Genomic DNA, 17,410 nt, shown 5'->3' with positions numbered 1-17,410 from the left:
ACAGCCCCTTTATCATTTATGGGGAAGACTCTCTACTTAAAGGACTATGCTATCAAGAAGGGGAAAATAAAAGATGGGCCGTACCTGCTATATTTGTTCAATGCATGCTGTCTGAATAAGTGGGCCTTCTTATTTAAATTGGCCAGTTGCATTTGATCTGCAGAAGTTTCTACGTTTGTTTATGTATAAGGTATCCATGAGGGTATAATGCATTGAGATTCAGTTACATAATTTTCTGTCGATTTCACCAATACACAACGAATGGGACTTATTTTCTACAAAGCACATTGTGTTTTGAATCTTGCACAGAATCAGCAGTTAAAATCTATCTGCTCAACTAGCTTGACACCATCACCTTCCAAGTGATTTTCTCCCTTATGCTGATGGATCTGACTTGAAATGGCACTTACCTATCATGTCTATGAGGCAGGAGAGCTCTAACACAGTATTTCCAAAGGGACACTTCCAAAAATCCATTCTATTACTTTAATGAAAGATAAAGACACCAATTCTATATTTTTCTTTGTGACTGAAACTGTCAAGAGCTGAAAAGAGTGACTAGGAAAGATTAAATCTGATGGTCTTAGTGTGCTAATTAAGGGGCATGGGAAAATACTGTATTTCAGCACAAGCCAACAACAGAAGAACTCAGAGTCTTCAAGAAACGTCCTTCAAGACCTCTGCTGTTAGGACATTAGGTCCTAATGAATTTTGTCTCAGATGTGTTGCTACAATTTGCATGGCTGTTATGATCATGAGGCCTCAGAAAATCTACAGTTTCCTAGAGTTTAAGAGATAAAAATTCTCATAAGGAGATGTGGGAAATCAGGCTTACTGGCTGCAGTCAAATGCTCCCCAGTAAAGTAAGTACAGGGTGATGGTTCCTTAGTGTTTCTTTGACTCCCCCTTGTTCTTTTGATCCTGTCTCCCTGATAAATCTGAATCTGTGTGGGGAAGCATCCAAAAATGAAAATATCATCTTCAAAACAATGCCAGGCTTAGCAAAGGTCCCCTTCCCACAAGCTCAGAAAATAATTATTTCTGTGCTTGAGATTATTTTATTTTATTGTTCATATATGTATGTCACTCCACTATGAGCAGTTCAACAAAGCAAGGCAATTTTGGTAAAGTTAGATGACTACAAGATACATAAACACTAATTTAGCAGATATGCTAAATTATTAGCTTGAAGTAAATATCCCAAGAAGCAGTGATGATCAAAACATCAGATCTTGTGTTGTCTGAATCCACACTGCTGAAGCCCAGACGGAAAGCTGCTTATTGCATAACATAGGATCACATATTATAAAGAAGATATTGAAAGGACATGGCACATTAAACAGCATCAGAGCATTCCATATTAAAGCTCAATTAGATCAAGACTTCTACTGTCTGAGAATACCAAACCAGAAAGTTAATGGACTGGGGCAGAAACAAAGGGAACAAGGAGTGCTTAATTACCTTCCAAGCATTTGATTGCACAGCCTACCTATTTACAAGGCTCTCATTGTATAAACGTTGTTATTCCAAATCAAAAAATGACCACATTTCTGCAGTTGCTAACTGGTGCTTGATAATGAGCAAATTTTCTTCACTGCCTCAGAATCAATTTGGGGCAACACTGGGTGTCAGAAGGGGAATTTCCAAAAAAAGTTGAATCAAAAGGGTGCAAAGTTAATACCTGGCTTTTCTTTTCTTTTTCCTATGCCTTTAAGTAGCATAGCACAATCCAGCACTACTTGCTTTGTGTTTTATGAAAATTGTAATGTAAGCTTGCATGGCCGACCTCAAAAGGAACATATACTTTCAAAAATTAAAACAATTCACAGCAAGTCATTTTTTCTGCAGTGATGTAGGGTATTGAAGAATAATATTGCATGGAAACAATTAAACAAGCAAATAATGAAATGTTACAAAAACATCTTCAGAGGGGGTGTTATAAAATGTTTGAGTGCTGTACTGCCTGTATTTATGGCAGGTGCACCTCTGCAATCTACATAATGGGCTGAATAATGGAATAGGTCAGCTTACGGTGTTTAATAGATTTGGTAAGCAGAGATGGTTAAAAAATATACAGTGTTAATTAAAAAAGCTTATTATTTTTAAGGACAGAACACCTATTTGGTCTGGCACGAGAATGGAAAGCTGAAGTATTGCGTGCCACTTTGGAGAAAAATATAATTTTCTGTTCTTGTTCTGTTCTTTAGCTGTCTCTTCTGACTGCTCCACCATTAGTCACACTGTGAGGAGGGAAAGAGGTAGGACCATCTGCTACTCACTCCAGTGCACCATTCCTACTTAGTAGATGAAAGAGGGAAGCACAGCTGCAGTCCTCACCAACAGTAAGCTTCTTCATGTCAAGAAATTTTATATATTAATCTAAGTGCAAGAAATAGTTACCCATACTTTGAGAGTTTGTAATGTCAGTGATATTGGAACTCTTCTCTAAGCATTTCAAGAGAGGAGAAGCTAATTTACCAGGCTATAGATAGGATGGTCAAAGTGAACTTTAATTTCAGCTCAGAGGGGAACCTTTTTGTAAAGATGATTGCTAATTTTTTTCCCAAGGAAAATATGGCTGATGTAACCAATCTGTATTGCAGTAAGCATCTGAAAGCTTTCAAAAAGGAATTTATCATTCAAGTGAAGCTGATAGAAATAAATAAAATTACTTTAATACTAAGTGACTAATGGAATGCGGAAAACAGGCTTACATTGAAAATGGCACTGCTGGCCTAGTAGGATGTTATTTACTGCAGGTAATCAAGAATGGGGCTTAATTTAATATCTTTATTAAAAGGCTACTGCACAAAATATAAGAATAGTAAATTTCATCTGTATGATGACAGATGCTGAAGGTCTTTGCAAATACCAGACAGTATTGGCTTCTTGCACAGAAAAAAAGTGAGTGAATCCAGTAAGTTTAAGAAGCAGCAGTTGTATATGATATTTAAGTAATAAGCACTAAGTGAGAGCGAGGGAGATAACTGGGAAGAGAATCATGGCAAGCCAAACCCAAACCATGTGTTTGAGCTACTGTGTAGCCATGAATATAATTTTAGGGGCAAAGACACAAAGAGTGACTTCGTTTGGTCTGCTCCAGAAACAGCAAATGACCTTTAAAGATCCACTAGTCATTTGGGGAGGCTTGGGGAGAGCAGGAAATGGAGGTTGGCACTTTGGCACCAAGACTTGAACAGAGCTGCTCAAGAGAGACAATGTAAACACCCCTGAGCAAACTGAAACACTATTTTAATCTTTTAACATTTTAATCACTTCAAAAAAATTCACAGGCAAAGATCCAGGTGTGCACTTATGACAGCTCTCTTAAATTGATGAAAAAAGGGGAATTGCTTATTGGATTTGCTTTCTCACCTAGCACAAAATTACTAGTACTGCTTGGATGAGACTCCAGTTAAATCCACAATGTAATGTTTAGCTTAATCCTGCACCTTGCTTAGCATCACACTATATATGCCTGTCTTTTTGTGGTGATAATGGAGAAGGCAAAGTGATACGACACTTTTTATACACAAAGTATGGCCCCTCTAATTTTTTAGATGAAGTTTTCTTCCCAACTCCTTGTGTGATAAACCTTTTAGGATTGACTTTATTTCTCCTTTACACTAAACTCTAACAAGGTTTGCTGATCCAGTGCAAGATCAAACACAAAGTACTCTGATCAGAGGCATGTCAAAATATTAAAGAACACAGTGACAGCTTGTACCGCATTATCAGTTAAAACCACATTATACATCAACCACAACCTGTCTGGCTTGCGCATTTGATTAAGTTTCCTATTCAGCAGTGACTCATTCGTATTCCATGCTTGTCTGAATGACAAATTGAACATTGTGTTGTGCTGCTACAGGATGTGTTAATAAACAGTGCTGGAAAGCCTTGATCTGAAAGGTGCCGCAGCAATGCCACTGCTAGAACAGGGGTTGATCTCAAAGCTGCAAAGCACTGCTAGCTGCTCTTAGAGCCAGGGGCTCACCCCTACAACCAGAAACCTCAGAAGGCTGGCAGAAGTGGTTTGACCACACAGGAGAGTGGAAAAGCGCACACAATATGTTCCTTGAGTACAATGGTGCTAGTGCAAGCATGCTGATCTGTCAAAGACATTGTCCCCTCCTCTTTGCTGTTAGTGGCTGCAGAGTGAAGCCCCTCTCCTCCCTCTTTTTCCTCCCTATGAGAAACAAAACGCCAAGCTTCATAGCACACTGGAGCTCAGTAATTAGTTCTCTTTCTCCATCAGACAGAAAGATGGAGTTTAAATATATCCCCTATTTTCTATGTGGTTTCCTTTTGTTTCAAAGGAAAAAATCCTTAAAAATAGGCAGCTTCTTAATGCACGTGGAAGCAGTAAAAGATACTTGTTCTATTTGTTACACGGTTTTATATCTACACCACTTTACTCACAGTCCCTAACTCCACATGTAAAGCAACCTTCTTAAAAGAAGTGTTTATCTAAATATCTACACAGTAAGTAGTTGTGCTCTTTACTTAATTTATAATGAGAATAAACTCATGATTTTGCTCATGAAAAAATAATACTCTTAGGGTTTTTTTTTTTTTGTCTGCTTGTTGGTGGCTTGATCACTGTACTAAATCTAGTGTGTTCTTTCTTTGACTCTAACAGAAGTTATTTTAAAAAAAAATTCTTAATTTTGTATTTCCTTCTTTCCAAGATAAAATCTTTGACTCTAAGAGGAACTATTTTAAAAACAAATCAGTTCATTTTCGATATGTAGAGAATAAATGAGATTTAGGTTAAATGAAATTTATTATTAGATTTAATAAGAAAAAATATAACTTAATCACACTTTCTGATTATTTTAGCAGTGTGCAAGACACTGAAACAGCAAAAGATGTCCTCTTTACACACACTGGCTTGCTCATTTGCTTTTTTAAAAAAGAAAAAACCTTCATAATTGTAGAGGCCAGTAAATTGATCAGTGAAAGAGCAAAGGTACACACATCACACTGACAACAACGAGAATGCAGAAGCACTGTTAGCTGCAGAGATGACAGGTTGCTGGAGACACTGTGGGAAGCAAGAAGCTGTAGCTGCAAGCCTGCTCTCTACTGGTCAGACAGAGATGGGGCAGTGCCATGGCAATGTTAGCATGTTATACTGCAGTCGTCTGAGGAGGGGAGAGAAAGTGATCCCGAGTCTCAATACTCTCAAATTCTGACTTTTAGTTTGGAGTCTAAAGTTTTGAAAACCCACAAACTGAACGAAACGTTTCAGGGAAAAAAAAAAAAAAAAAAGGAAGAAAAAAAGAAATAAAGAAATAAAGAAAAGGATGTTAGTATGTCTCATCCAGATCTGTGGGTTTTGTGAATTCTAGAATATTATATTGGCCTACTACCTGCCTTAATTTAATATCTAGAGGTAAAGAGGATGATAGAAAGTGTTTTCCATGAACTTACTAGCATTCCTCTTAAATCACACCAAAATAAAATAATCATTAAATATCCTAAGTGTAAACACACACACACCCTGATTGGGCATATGAAAAGTAAATGTTGATTACATGAGATTTCTGTGAAGAAAAAGCTGCAGATGTCCAAGGATTAGCCTGTATCTCTGTTTAACAAAGAATTTGAAGTAATTTAAAGACCCTTTTGCCAAAAGATTAACAAAAGGGAAGTTATCACTTGTGAAAGTCCTGACCACCTGATGGAGCCAGTGGGACTGAGAGGAATCATGGCCAATTTCTATCATCCTCTTGGTGTTCTAGAACAGAGTGCGGAAACCAGGAGAACAAGGTACCTGCTATGTGGACTGCTGACAGAGGGTCCAGGCTGTGAGAGACTACATTTGCCCCGTGGCTGTTTGCAATGAACAGGGGGTAAAGAAAGAAGAATGTTCAGTCCAGGCAAATAAAGACAAGCTACTGATGAAACTAAATTAAAAGTGCAGCAAAGGAAACATTAAAAAAAAATAAAATCAAATGAAGTGACCAATACCCATGAAACAAGGAAACTGGCTTTTCTTTGCACCTAGCTGAGCTGAGGTCCAATGAAAATTATTGGAACATACACAGTGAATTGAAAAATAACAGCTTAGACATTATGTTTATGAACAGTAGTTCTGGGTTTTAAAAAATGTCTCTAGAAATTTAGTTCAAATAATTTGTAATAGGAAAGTTGAATAGGGAAAAATATATAGATTTAAAAATGCACATGCAGAGAAATTATTTTCAAGGAAAAAAGGACCAAACACTCCTTTGAGAAGTTTTGCCACTCCTCCACCCCATGACTTTGAAGGCCAAATAACTCTAGGGGTATTCTTGCACTCACAGTTATTTGCTGGATTATTTAATGCAGTTAGATGTTTATAATTCTGATTGTATTTATTTTCTATTAGTATTTATTTATTTAGCATCAGCATATTTGGCACTGAAATTCTAAACAGTATCACTTTAGTCTTCAAAATGGTGTGGTTTCAGAACCCAGAAGTTTGAAAACTAGACCCAAGGAATCATACAAATTAGCTATGAATTATGGAGAAAAAAAAAAGAAAAAAAAGTAGTCACATACATGGACAGTAACAAATTAGAGACAGAAAAATCCTTATTAAAATATTAAGATGAAACCTATCATAGTTCTACATGCTCTCTAAACAAAGATTTATGGTTAAACACTTCTTCATTTCCTGCAATGGTCAGGCAACCTTCAGTAACATCTGTGGTATCAGAGTTATTAGAAATTATTTAGGTTTAAATTTAAAAGACAAATCATTGATTTCTGAAATAAAATGTTAACTTTTATATTCTTTCTCTTTTGGAAAAGCCAGTATTCCTTTACATTCTCATACTAGCATCTAAAAGAAAACTAGTGAATGTAAACAAAAATTAAAAAATAAATCAATTTCAAGAGCCATAAATTTATCAAGACAGAACTCAGAGGCTTTACAAAAAAGTGCAAATGGAAACACAAAACAAAACAAAACAAATCTGATTGTCTTAAGAACTAAGGAAAAAAGCAAATTAATCAACCAATAGAATTGCAGAAAAAGACAAAATAATTGCAGTTCCAATTTGGGCTCAGAGTATGGAAGTGTTAAGTACTAGGCATGTATTGCTATATTTCTTGAATTTTGTGCCAGCGACGTAAATGGACAACTCCAGAGTTGCCATCATAGCCATTGATTAGGTCCTGCACAACTAGCTGGTTTGAATAATGTTTTGTGCCCTTCAGCTCTACTTAGCCATTCATCCAAAGTCTCAATAAGACCATCTGCAACCTGCATCAGAAATGACAAAAAACCTTATTGAGATTCTTGATGAAGCAGCTCTGAAGAGAAGGCCAAACAGAAATGGAGACTGATTATACCAGACAAGACCAGACTTTGGGGTGCTGCCATCACTAGAGCAAAATACAAGAGACACGACATGCCATACCATGGTAAACCAACCACACTGACAGCCCTGGTTTCAGATAGTATTTACTACTTCTGATTTCATGCAGGATGGGATATGCAGCAGGGTTGGGGAAAGCAGCTGTGTTTTGCTTTTGGTTTATGCCATTTCCTTTCCTAACAAGTGAGAAGGGGTGACTTCCAGCTGGCTAGAACTGCTGTAGATATCTATAGCTACCACCCAAGAGGTGGAAGAAACAAATGACATAAAATTACCGTTCTCTGTCTGCTTGGAGTGCTTCTTCCAGATACAGGACTCACTGAGCCTGATGTGTCTAATTCATCAGAAGACCATGAGGACAATTCCTAAAGTTCAGAAGGAACGGAGCTCAGAAATAGAGCAACTAGCTGTACAGGTAAGCAAACTACAGAAATCACCCTGAGTGAAATTTCACCAGACTTATTTCCAAGGTAAATAAAATAAAGCAGCTAAATTTTGTTACCAAATTTTAAAAGATATTAAAAAGACCAAATTTTAAAAGCATTATATATTTTCTCTGTCAGCCCTAAAGGAAAAGAAAAGCAAACAGTAGTTAAAATTTCATTTGTTTAGGTGACACATTTTCCACTGAAGTTAATACAGGGGAAAAAATTAGTTGTTCTTTACTGGCTGTGAATTACAAGAAGAGTTTGGTACTACCAAGATTTTAATTAAACAGGTAGAAATCCACTAGAAGGAGAGAAGAGCCGAGTTCTTGTGCTTTAAGCACACTGCTAATCCAAATCTTTTAAGAAAAGTGAAATAAAGGAGAGCCTTGAAATCTTTACGCTGCATCTGTCACTGCTGGCAAAGATGTATTTGCAACTCCCTCTCAAACACCTGAGATGCATGACAACTTGAAAAGATTTGGTCTATAGCTCAAAGCCTAAGAAACACATATGAGGGACTCCTTACCCTATTACAGAATTTATTTTATGCTTTTTTTTCTCTCTTTGACAGAGTGTGCATTAGCTTCCTTTCCAGCGTCAACTGACATACTATAATTTTCAGTACTGCTACTGGAATAATTATCTCATATACTTTGCCACTTGACTGAATCAGTAATAGCAGGGTAAACAAACCAAGAAGTTCAGTAATTATTGCTAGACCAAACAGAAAAAAAAAAATTGAATTTAACCCCCGCCCCATATCAGAACAGATATTTACATTATGAAGTTTAAGATTACTTTATGATATTTAAGATTACATGTTCCATCTTGATAAGTGCTGCAAACCACAGAAACAGAGCAGCCAACAGCAATGATCAGAGAAAGGCAGTTGAAACAGCAGGAAATGCACTCAGTGAACAGAAAGGAATAAAAAAGATGTGACTTACCAGTTGACTACTTGAAATGTCTAGAATTTTTTCTAGGTCTTTAATATGACGTGTAACCTCTTTCAAGAGGAGCTTCAGTCTGTTTCCAATGACATGTACCTTTTCTTTGGCTTCAAGACAATCCTTGCCTTCAGCATTGACTAGCAATTGGCAAGACATATCTTGCAGTGATGCCACCTTCAACTGAGACTCCAGCAGTTCACGTCTGATTTGCTGTTGCCAAGGCAAGCATCAATTTTTTTTTTTAATAGCAGTCAAAAATAAAATTAAAAAAAAAAAAAAGCAAAAAAGTAGAACTCACAAAGCTCAACATTTGAAATTAAAGAAATGGAAGAAAAAAGTGAAGCAATACAAATTTCTAATCTGACAGGAAGATATACAGCAGCCTAGTAGTTGACTGAGACTTAAAAGCACATATTGTGCTACTAAGGAGAGTGGTGCTCCCTACCAAGGTAAAGGAGCACCTGACAATGGCCCCACAGCTCTGTGTTAGCACACAATGTACAGTGCTAACCCTCATGAGAAAGAGAAATCTGATTAGATGTTCTTCTGGTGATGTGTTTTAGGAGAAAAAAGGGTGATTACAGTCCTACCATCAGAAGTCTATGATGATCCTGCAGTATTTCTGACTCCAGGTTAGGATTGATGGGCACAATCTCATTTTTTCTTCTGTCAATATTCTCCAGCCAAAGCAGCAAACCATGGCACAGTTCATGGAAATCCTGAAAATGATGAATTGTGGTTTTAACAGTGTAGCAAAATATTCCAGTCAAATTCAGGTTTTTAATTTACCCTCTGATGCGTTCTACCAGCTAAATAAAATAACTTCCAAGAAGACTATTAGGATACTATTCCAGAGATGACAAATTTTGTAAATATTGGGTCGTAAACATGTGTTTTAGGTAGAACAGTTGTATCCCTGAGAAAAACACCTGCCAAAGCCATATTTTGGCTTTCGTGGGCAAGTTTCAGAGGGATTGTGAGCACACCAAGTAACTAAATGGCTTATATTTTCATTATGTGAGCTTGTTTCATTATGTGGGCAGTTTGAAACAGGCACAGACAGCACAGACCTGGCACTGTATTAATGCATCCTGCAACGAGCTGCGCCAGTCCTCGATCATGCTGCACACGTGCTCCCAGCGCACGTTCATCTGAGACAGGCGCTCCTGAAGCCTCTTGCTCTCCTCGCTGTCAGACTGAGTGAACTCTGAGCTGCACAGATTGATGGATAAGATGATTGCTTTGCGGTTATCAACCGCTTTCTGCAGCTCCTTGATGATGAGACAAAGGGGAAGAAAGAATGGAAATTGGTAAAATGTGACTTTCAGGAAAAAAAAGTAGAGAAGGCACCACAAGGTTGCAATGGTTTGCCATCAGCAGCAGCAGAAAGGTACCATACTCTAACAGTCACTTTACTCTGCATATGACATTTCTGGGCTCACTCTGTGACTCTGCAAATGTCCACTCTTTGACATCTTCTAAATTTTTACTGTGAGCATAAACGAGAGCAAGCCAATTAAACTTATAAAAATCTTAAAAGCCCGAAGTCAGAGTTGAATTTTAAAGATCTGGCTCATGTTTCAGAGTAGATCCAACAAAATTTAAAGATGTAGCACAACTGTGTTTTTAGCTCACAATAAAACTTTTGCCCTCACTTTTCAGTTTTGCTGATTAACATGAAAACCAACATATTTTCAAGTGGAAACTGCTGTCATCAGTATTTTAAAATAAAAGCTTTTACTGAGAGAAACAAAAACATACAAAGAGTATAAACCATTTCAATTTATAGAAGCACAACTTGAATAAAAACTCTCTGATTTGTTTACACTGGAAGCCACAAAAGAAACCCCACCTCTTTTTGTTTGGAGGGTACAAATAGGCTTTCAAAGAGAGGATGAGATAAGAACAGAATTTTTATGAAATGCCCTTTTTTCCACCTACTTTACAGCATTTACTTAAAAGCAGGATGTCACAGTAACCTTTGCAGTACTTATGGCAGCTATATTTAGATTGCAGTGAAGATGAGCATCGACATGCTTCACATGGATCACTGCCGGAAACAGCCTTTACTATCTGTTCACCTCATCCCTGGCATGAAGCACAGTGCATTTTGACATTGGATCCCATATTTTTGTGCCCACGCTTGTAAGATACTAGTAACTGAATGTGAAGTTGTGGACTACCACACTGGCAGATCTTTATAGCTGTGAAATTTACAAGAGAGATGTAAAAGTAACATTCACATCTTGATGCACCTGAGATGACAGAAGAAGAAAAGGAATGTTGCAAAGAGGCATCAAATTTTTCCCATGTTTTACTGGTGACACTGGGTAGGTTACAACCTCTTCAGACTCCTTGTTCCTCCACACAAAGTAGTAATGCCTCAATGACACATTTCTTTTGAAGCAGCTATTTTATTACCAATTTGAATAGAAAGAGAATTGTTCTAACCTGGCACTTTTAAAAAAATTATATCAATTTGGGTGGCATCAGGAGTTATCTGTACATTCTGGAATTACAGAATTGCCACAGAATTACTATTCTAAAACTTCATTTGCATAGCCAGTGGTACATTTTTCTTCCAAAAGGTGATTCAGAAATTCACTTTCTCAGTTACTTCATCAGCAGCTGCCCGCTATGTGGAGAAAACCAGCTGCAATTATTGGCAACCTCTTCAACATACCTGTTGCACTCGGTTTTAGAAGGTAAGTCTTGGAATAGAGAAACAAAACTCACTTTTAGTTTTTTAATTCTCAGCTCAATAGTTTGTATATCAGTGCTGAGATCAAGCCGCTGGAGCTTCTCCAGTTCCTCTTCAGTTTCTCCCAACCAAGCCCAGATGCTATTAAGGTCAGAGTTGAACTGCTGCCATTGCTGAAGGTTCTGCTTCATCCTCAGCTCCTTGCTTAGAGCTTGAGCCTGGATTAATTCCCATCTTTCAATTACACCTGGAATTACAAACACCAAATTAAACAAAAGCAGAAAAAATATCACTAGCTACACACACAATTGCATAAATTGAACACTGCTCAGGACAAAAAGATGCTCCATAAAAAGCCTAAGCCAGAAACACTAACCACTTAAAAAAAAAAGAACAACAAAACAAAACTAAGTTAGATTGAAGAAAGTGACGTTGGAGAAAGATTTAAGAACCTGGATGATTCCAGTCAACAGGGAATTTTACTGCTTTCTAATGTCAGACCTCTATGAGCAGAATTAAGCTGATACTTGCAGGTCCCTAAAACAGGATATGCTGGCAAGAAAAGACATCTTAAATTACCAGACAAGTGCAAATCAGACAAGAAATACTAATATATCTAACTAACCACATATTTATTATTTTAATTGGTAGTTGTGCTTATCACAGTTTAATGGTCACACCTCACTATATTTAGCCTTAGCTATTGCTGATGCATTGGATAAACACCTGCACTAAAAAGAAATAAATTAGGGGTGATTTCTTCTTGTTAGTTATCTTGAAATGCTAAGGCAGAAGGACAAGTTGTATCATTCCATCAACTTAAAATTTACAAATAAAGACCCACAACAAAATAAAAGAGACTATATGGACAGCATATCTTGTCAAGCTAAAAATGGAGATGCTGCCTTTATAGTCTCTGGAAATCCAAGTTTTCACAGTCCAATACTTCTTGGTCTACAGCTGATGTTTTTAATTAGTCAGGTAAATACTTCTATCAGGTGAAAATAAATTTCTTTACTGTAGGCAGATAATCTCAGAGGTGAAAGCTAATATTAGGTGTTTTGCACAGCAATATAAGCAAGCTTTTTCGTGAGAAATCCTGCAACAAAAATCCATTGCATCCACAGGTACCTCCTGAAAGGCTTAGGGTTATGCCTCATGATATGAAGGGGTACTTAAAATGGACTTGTATGCCTAAACTCTTCATAGGGCATACGCAGGGACTACTTGATATTCCTTACTATTCCGTTTAAAAGATGTTAAACAGAACATGGTAACAGACAGTCACGTAAATACATATCAGCAAATAATAACAAGTGTTTATTCAGTAAAGCATTGCATGTTTGCTGCTTTCCGTAATTACTGTTCACCAAATGAATTATGTGTTACTTACCAGCTGTTTGTGTTTCAGTACTGTTCATGTTAATGAGTCCTGAAAATTTTTCTTCTTCCTCCTTCAGTTTATATCCAAGCCTTCTTACCGAGTCTATGCTTCCACTGCATTCACCGAGCAATTTCATCTGTGTTAACAAACAAAATATCCCTTTTCAATATGCACTGTACAGGGCTAATTGTATGGACAGTGAGAATTCCAATGCAACTTCCAGAAATTTCCAGAAGTAAGTGTAAGCGTGAAGAGAAAGATCTATTACTTTAACAGTCTGTACTGATAATACAAAAAAAAGTATATGCAGATTAGATAAAGGCCTAAAGCGTAAGTTATGCAGAACCAACTTAGCACCATTATGCCAAATCATTCTAGACATCTTAGGTGCCATCGTTTCTAAATATTAAGACACTACGGCAAAGACACTATGAGATTGAAAAAGAAAATTAAATGTGGAAATACTACTATGCATCCAAGCAGCTAATTTTTAAATTCTGTCTTTATTATAATTATTTGAATGGCTTAGAGTGAGATTTATCTTTCAGAAAACCTCTCTGAGAAAGCTTTTTAATCAGGGATTCCATATATGCAACCTTGCTTATATGATGCATGCTTGTAACTCATTAGGAGAATGAATACTGTGCCTGAAGCTATAAAACCTGCTTTTAAAAGCAGAGGAATTTCAAACAAGGATATCATCATTAGATGGATAAAAGCATGTGTGAGAAAGTACTTCTAGAAATCTGCAAAAATTTAATAGGAAAATAAATTCCTTAGAGTCATGTTCCTCTAATCTTATGCTATTGTAAACACACTATTAACATAAACCAACAACAGCATGTGGTTAAGGGTAGTAACCACACAACACAAAAGAGTCTGAGAAGCAGTGACAGCTAATTGCCCTGCTGAAGCAGCTGCATTTCCTCAAAGGCTAAGCTTGTAGTGCATATTTGACTGGGGCTCCAAAACACACGCACATATCCTTTGTAAGTGGAATCCAGCTCTGGTCCTGTAGGTGTCTTGCTACGGATGATGTTTTCTGTTTGCTGTATCTGGAAGCGACTGGTGTCCAAGGCTTTGTCCAGCTGGCGGATATGTGCTTCCAGGGCACCCGGTTCACCTGCAGCAAAACCAAAAAGAGGGACTGTCACCCCAACTTTTCCAAAGTTGTTTTTTTTCTTTGCCCAGACAAAATAGATTAGACAGGGAAGGAAAAATGTGGTGGCAGCAGTATAAGTGGTACAATGTTAAAGTTAAGTGATAACTAGTTACATTAGAGAGTATTAGTAACCTTCAAAACATGATACCAATGAACGAGCTTGCCATAAGAATACTATAGAAGAATCCACAGTTTAAAGTAGGCTTGCAAATTATTCTGAAGTGACTTTTCCCCCAAAATGAATGCCTATCTTTTTTTAAAGAGAAAGTTCTCAGCAAAGCATACTCTAACCTCATTGATTTGGGGAAACACCTTGTTCCCTTTCACAAACGCTGTCAAATAAAACCCTGTAGCTCAAATTTCCATTTGTATGGTCTAAATCCATGTGAAAATTAGGTAGCTCCATTTCTCTTCATATTATTTCTCCCCACTAAAAAGTGGTAGAATTTGCATCTCCATGAAAGGATCTTAGAGACTAAAAGAGCATACAAATGCTAAGTGATACTGTTACAATCATTGTCAAAATCCATAGATGACTGGACATCTTGGAGGCCTGCAGTAAGTAGTCCATGACTGCTTTGGGCAACCACACTAAGCAGCAAAATTTACAGCATTTTTCCAATTACGTACTTGACAAAGATCATGCTTAACATATCTGCAAAGGTGGTATTATTCATTCAAGATATTGGGAACCAATATAAATGTTTTTGAAGCAGGACTAACTTCTGGTATCCTTATAGGAGTCAGCTGAATTTTGTGAAATAAATTAGCTAGAGACAATTCTAATGTGAAGCACGCTGCAGCCTAGAGGACCACACGAGATCCTTCTCATGCATATTCTATCACTATGCCTGATTTCCATCTGTTTACAAAGACAGTTTGACTTTATTCATAAAGTCATAATTAAAAACATGAATAGAGAAAGAGAGCCTTCTGTCCACCTAATTACAGAAAATGGAACCTCTTGGATGATTAATCTTTTTTTCATATAAAACACCACCTCACCCCAAATGGACAGGACAAAGTGCTCAACATTGTTTTTCACTCACTACTTTATAAAAAATTTCACAGGTCAGAAAACTAAACACAGTTTTTTCCATAAGTACTGCTATTATTTATGCCCTTAATCAATAGTATTACTTCACTAATTTGGGGAGTAAATAAAAATGGCTGGCGAACCTGAGGCTTGTGCCACAGACACTAAGATTTTAATTGTTTGCTTTTTGCAATGAAGTAATTATTTAAAAAGAGGAAAACTGAAATTATGAGAAAAGGTATTTGCAAATGCATCTATTTTCTTCAAGAGAGTCATCAAACAAATATGACAGAAGCTTTACTCTTGTGCAATGAGAAAATAATTTTCCAATATATGAGACTAAGATAAAGACAGTACCTCAACTTGACATTTTGTTGACATGAAACAACAACTAACCTAAAAGTTTATAACTGCGTGATAATCCAAGGTGAGGCTGTGTTAAAAAGAAAAAATAAATGTAAACCTGAAAAATTAGGTATTACTCTATGTCTTTTCCTTCTGCCTCAAGATGTAACAATGTATTAAGTCCAGTTGATGGACACCAGAGAAAAAAGACCAATCAGATCAGTTTAGTTCAGTTAGCCAAGGTGGGAATGCTGATACTTCAGACACCATTGTTTCATCCAAGCCCCCAGTGCTACCTTGAAGCGCAGTAGTAAAGCAGGAGGATACTCCTAAAGTTAATATGCCAATGCTGCCATGTAAGAAATATTTATCTTGTAAGTTGTGAAAAGATAGCAGATGCTAGGAGAAGAGAAAGAAGTTATGCTTGTGCACCATGGTATTTGCATCTGGCTATGCTTAGTCTTTTAGATGCCTACCAGAGATATTTTTGAGGGTGTTTTCTGTGAGTGTTACATAGGCCTCAACAGTTTCAGGGATCTCTACATCTGAAAAAATAAAAGCACAATCTGAATTGATGGCTCAGCAATGGCCTTACAGCAGAAGTCCTTTTCATGAGATGGATTAAATAAATTGTTCCAATAGCAAACATTCTCTCTGGAGAAGGAAAAAGATGAAGACTGAAACAGAGGGAGGCTGCTGCAAAGTCTCTTAAGATCCAGGCAAACCTGACTCTTTCCAAAGCAATGACCTGGAAAGCAAAAGATAGCCACAAGATCACAGTAAAATACACTGGTATATCTTATCCCACAATTGGCTCCATTTAGGCACTCTCATTTATTAAGATTTATTACACAAAGCACAAACACTTAGAAAGGATTTCCAACTTCACTGGAGAGTAAGACCCAAGATTGCACCTCAGACTCAACACTCATTTGTGAAATCATGCCTGCATCAGGGCAGAGTTAGGATTTACTTAAACCTTTGATGATTTTCTGAGTGGGTCTCTCCCACAGCATTTCATCATTAGTTTGTTCTGCACTTTTTGCCATATCCAGTATAGTTTTTTCTAGTCAGAATAACTTAGGACACAGGGCTGTTACAGATGACATATCCCATCTGGCAGGCCTCACGCACAGATACACAGCCAATTCCCTGCCATATCATGTACGCCTCTGCCATTTTCCAAGGCTGTCGTCATCCAGGAATCTCCATCACTGTCTCTAAGGCCACTGAGATCACTTAGGAAACACTTTAAAATCATCAGGGGCTATTTAAAGTACTTTTCCATGAGAATCTTGGCCACATAATCACATATAAAACATCTGCCTTTTTTTCACTCGGAGCAAACAGAGCACTCAGTCTGCCACCATACCTGCTATGCCAGCTGCTCCTCTCAGATAGAAGTCTTTTTCTTGCCCTCCATCTTCTTCTGAGTGCAGTGCCCGTGAAACAGCTGTCTCCAGGTCCCTGCTAAGGTCGTAGTCATGATCCCACTCCAGGGGGATGGAGTCCACGCTCGCAGGGGTGTCTCGCCCCGATCGCTCACTCCTCAGCGGCTGGGAAAGAGGCAGCGAAAGGTTGGAAGAGGGGTGCGGGGAGAGAACGCTGTCCGCAGATTTGTCATGCCAGCGTATGTCAGAGAGATCTGCTGATTCATCCAGATCCACCTCTCTGTCAGAGAGGTCGTGCTCGTCATCTGTTAGCTAGAAGCGTAATGCAAACAGAAGCCATCAATGAAATGTGCAGAGGCACTGCATGGTCAGCCTGGGTCAGTGAAATAAAGCAGCATTAGGTGACAGGCACAATGGTGAGGTTTTCATTCTGCGCATTTTCTTTTGCACTTTCCCTTCATTATTTTTAATGTGTACTGAAAAGCAAAACCAACGAAGAAGATCAAAGTGCCAGCTCATTTTAATTACTCGAGGCACATAAAGTCTCACATAAGGCAAATATCTCCAGACTTTTACTGATGTTACTTCAATGCAAATACTAAGTTAGGAAAATCTGTGAAATCAATTAATAGAAAGCATAAGT

General features: G+C 37.5%; 1 protein-coding gene across 15 annotated transcripts in view; it reads right to left on the bottom strand.

Moving 5' to 3' along the window:
* Positions 1-17,410, bottom strand: part of SYNE1 (spectrin repeat containing nuclear envelope protein 1) — a 280,640-nt gene that overhangs the window by 1,226 nt on the left and 262,004 nt on the right. For 8 of the 15 annotated variants that reach the window (XM_083856114.1, XM_083856122.1, XM_083856123.1 and 5 more), the window contains 10 exons: positions 16,749-17,079; positions 15,853-15,921; positions 13,814-13,956; positions 12,843-12,969; positions 11,485-11,696; positions 9,819-10,019; positions 9,339-9,467; positions 8,746-8,958; positions 7,646-7,735; positions 5,780-5,838 (listed from right to left, as the gene is read on the bottom strand). In XM_083856114.1, coding sequence (XP_083712240.1) covers positions 5,780-5,838; positions 7,646-7,735; positions 8,746-8,958; positions 9,339-9,467; positions 9,819-10,019; positions 11,485-11,696; positions 12,843-12,969; positions 13,814-13,956; positions 15,853-15,921; positions 16,749-17,079 — 1,574 coding nt within the window. Of the gene's footprint in view, positions 1-5,779; positions 5,839-7,645; positions 7,736-8,745; positions 8,959-9,338; positions 9,468-9,818; positions 10,020-11,480; positions 11,697-12,842; positions 12,970-13,813; positions 13,957-15,852; positions 15,922-16,748; positions 17,080-17,410 lie in introns of those variants that run through there. The other 7 variants (XM_083856125.1, XM_083856121.1, XM_083856126.1 and 4 more) reach the window with 5 other exon arrangements.

This window comes from Zosterops lateralis, assembly GCF_965231275.1.
Source record: "Zosterops lateralis genome assembly, chromosome: 3".
Classification (NCBI taxonomy): domain Eukaryota; kingdom Metazoa; phylum Chordata; class Aves; order Passeriformes; family Zosteropidae; genus Zosterops; species Zosterops lateralis.
Note: the sequence above shows the minus strand (reverse complement) of the source record. Positions and strands in the feature narration are given on the sequence as shown.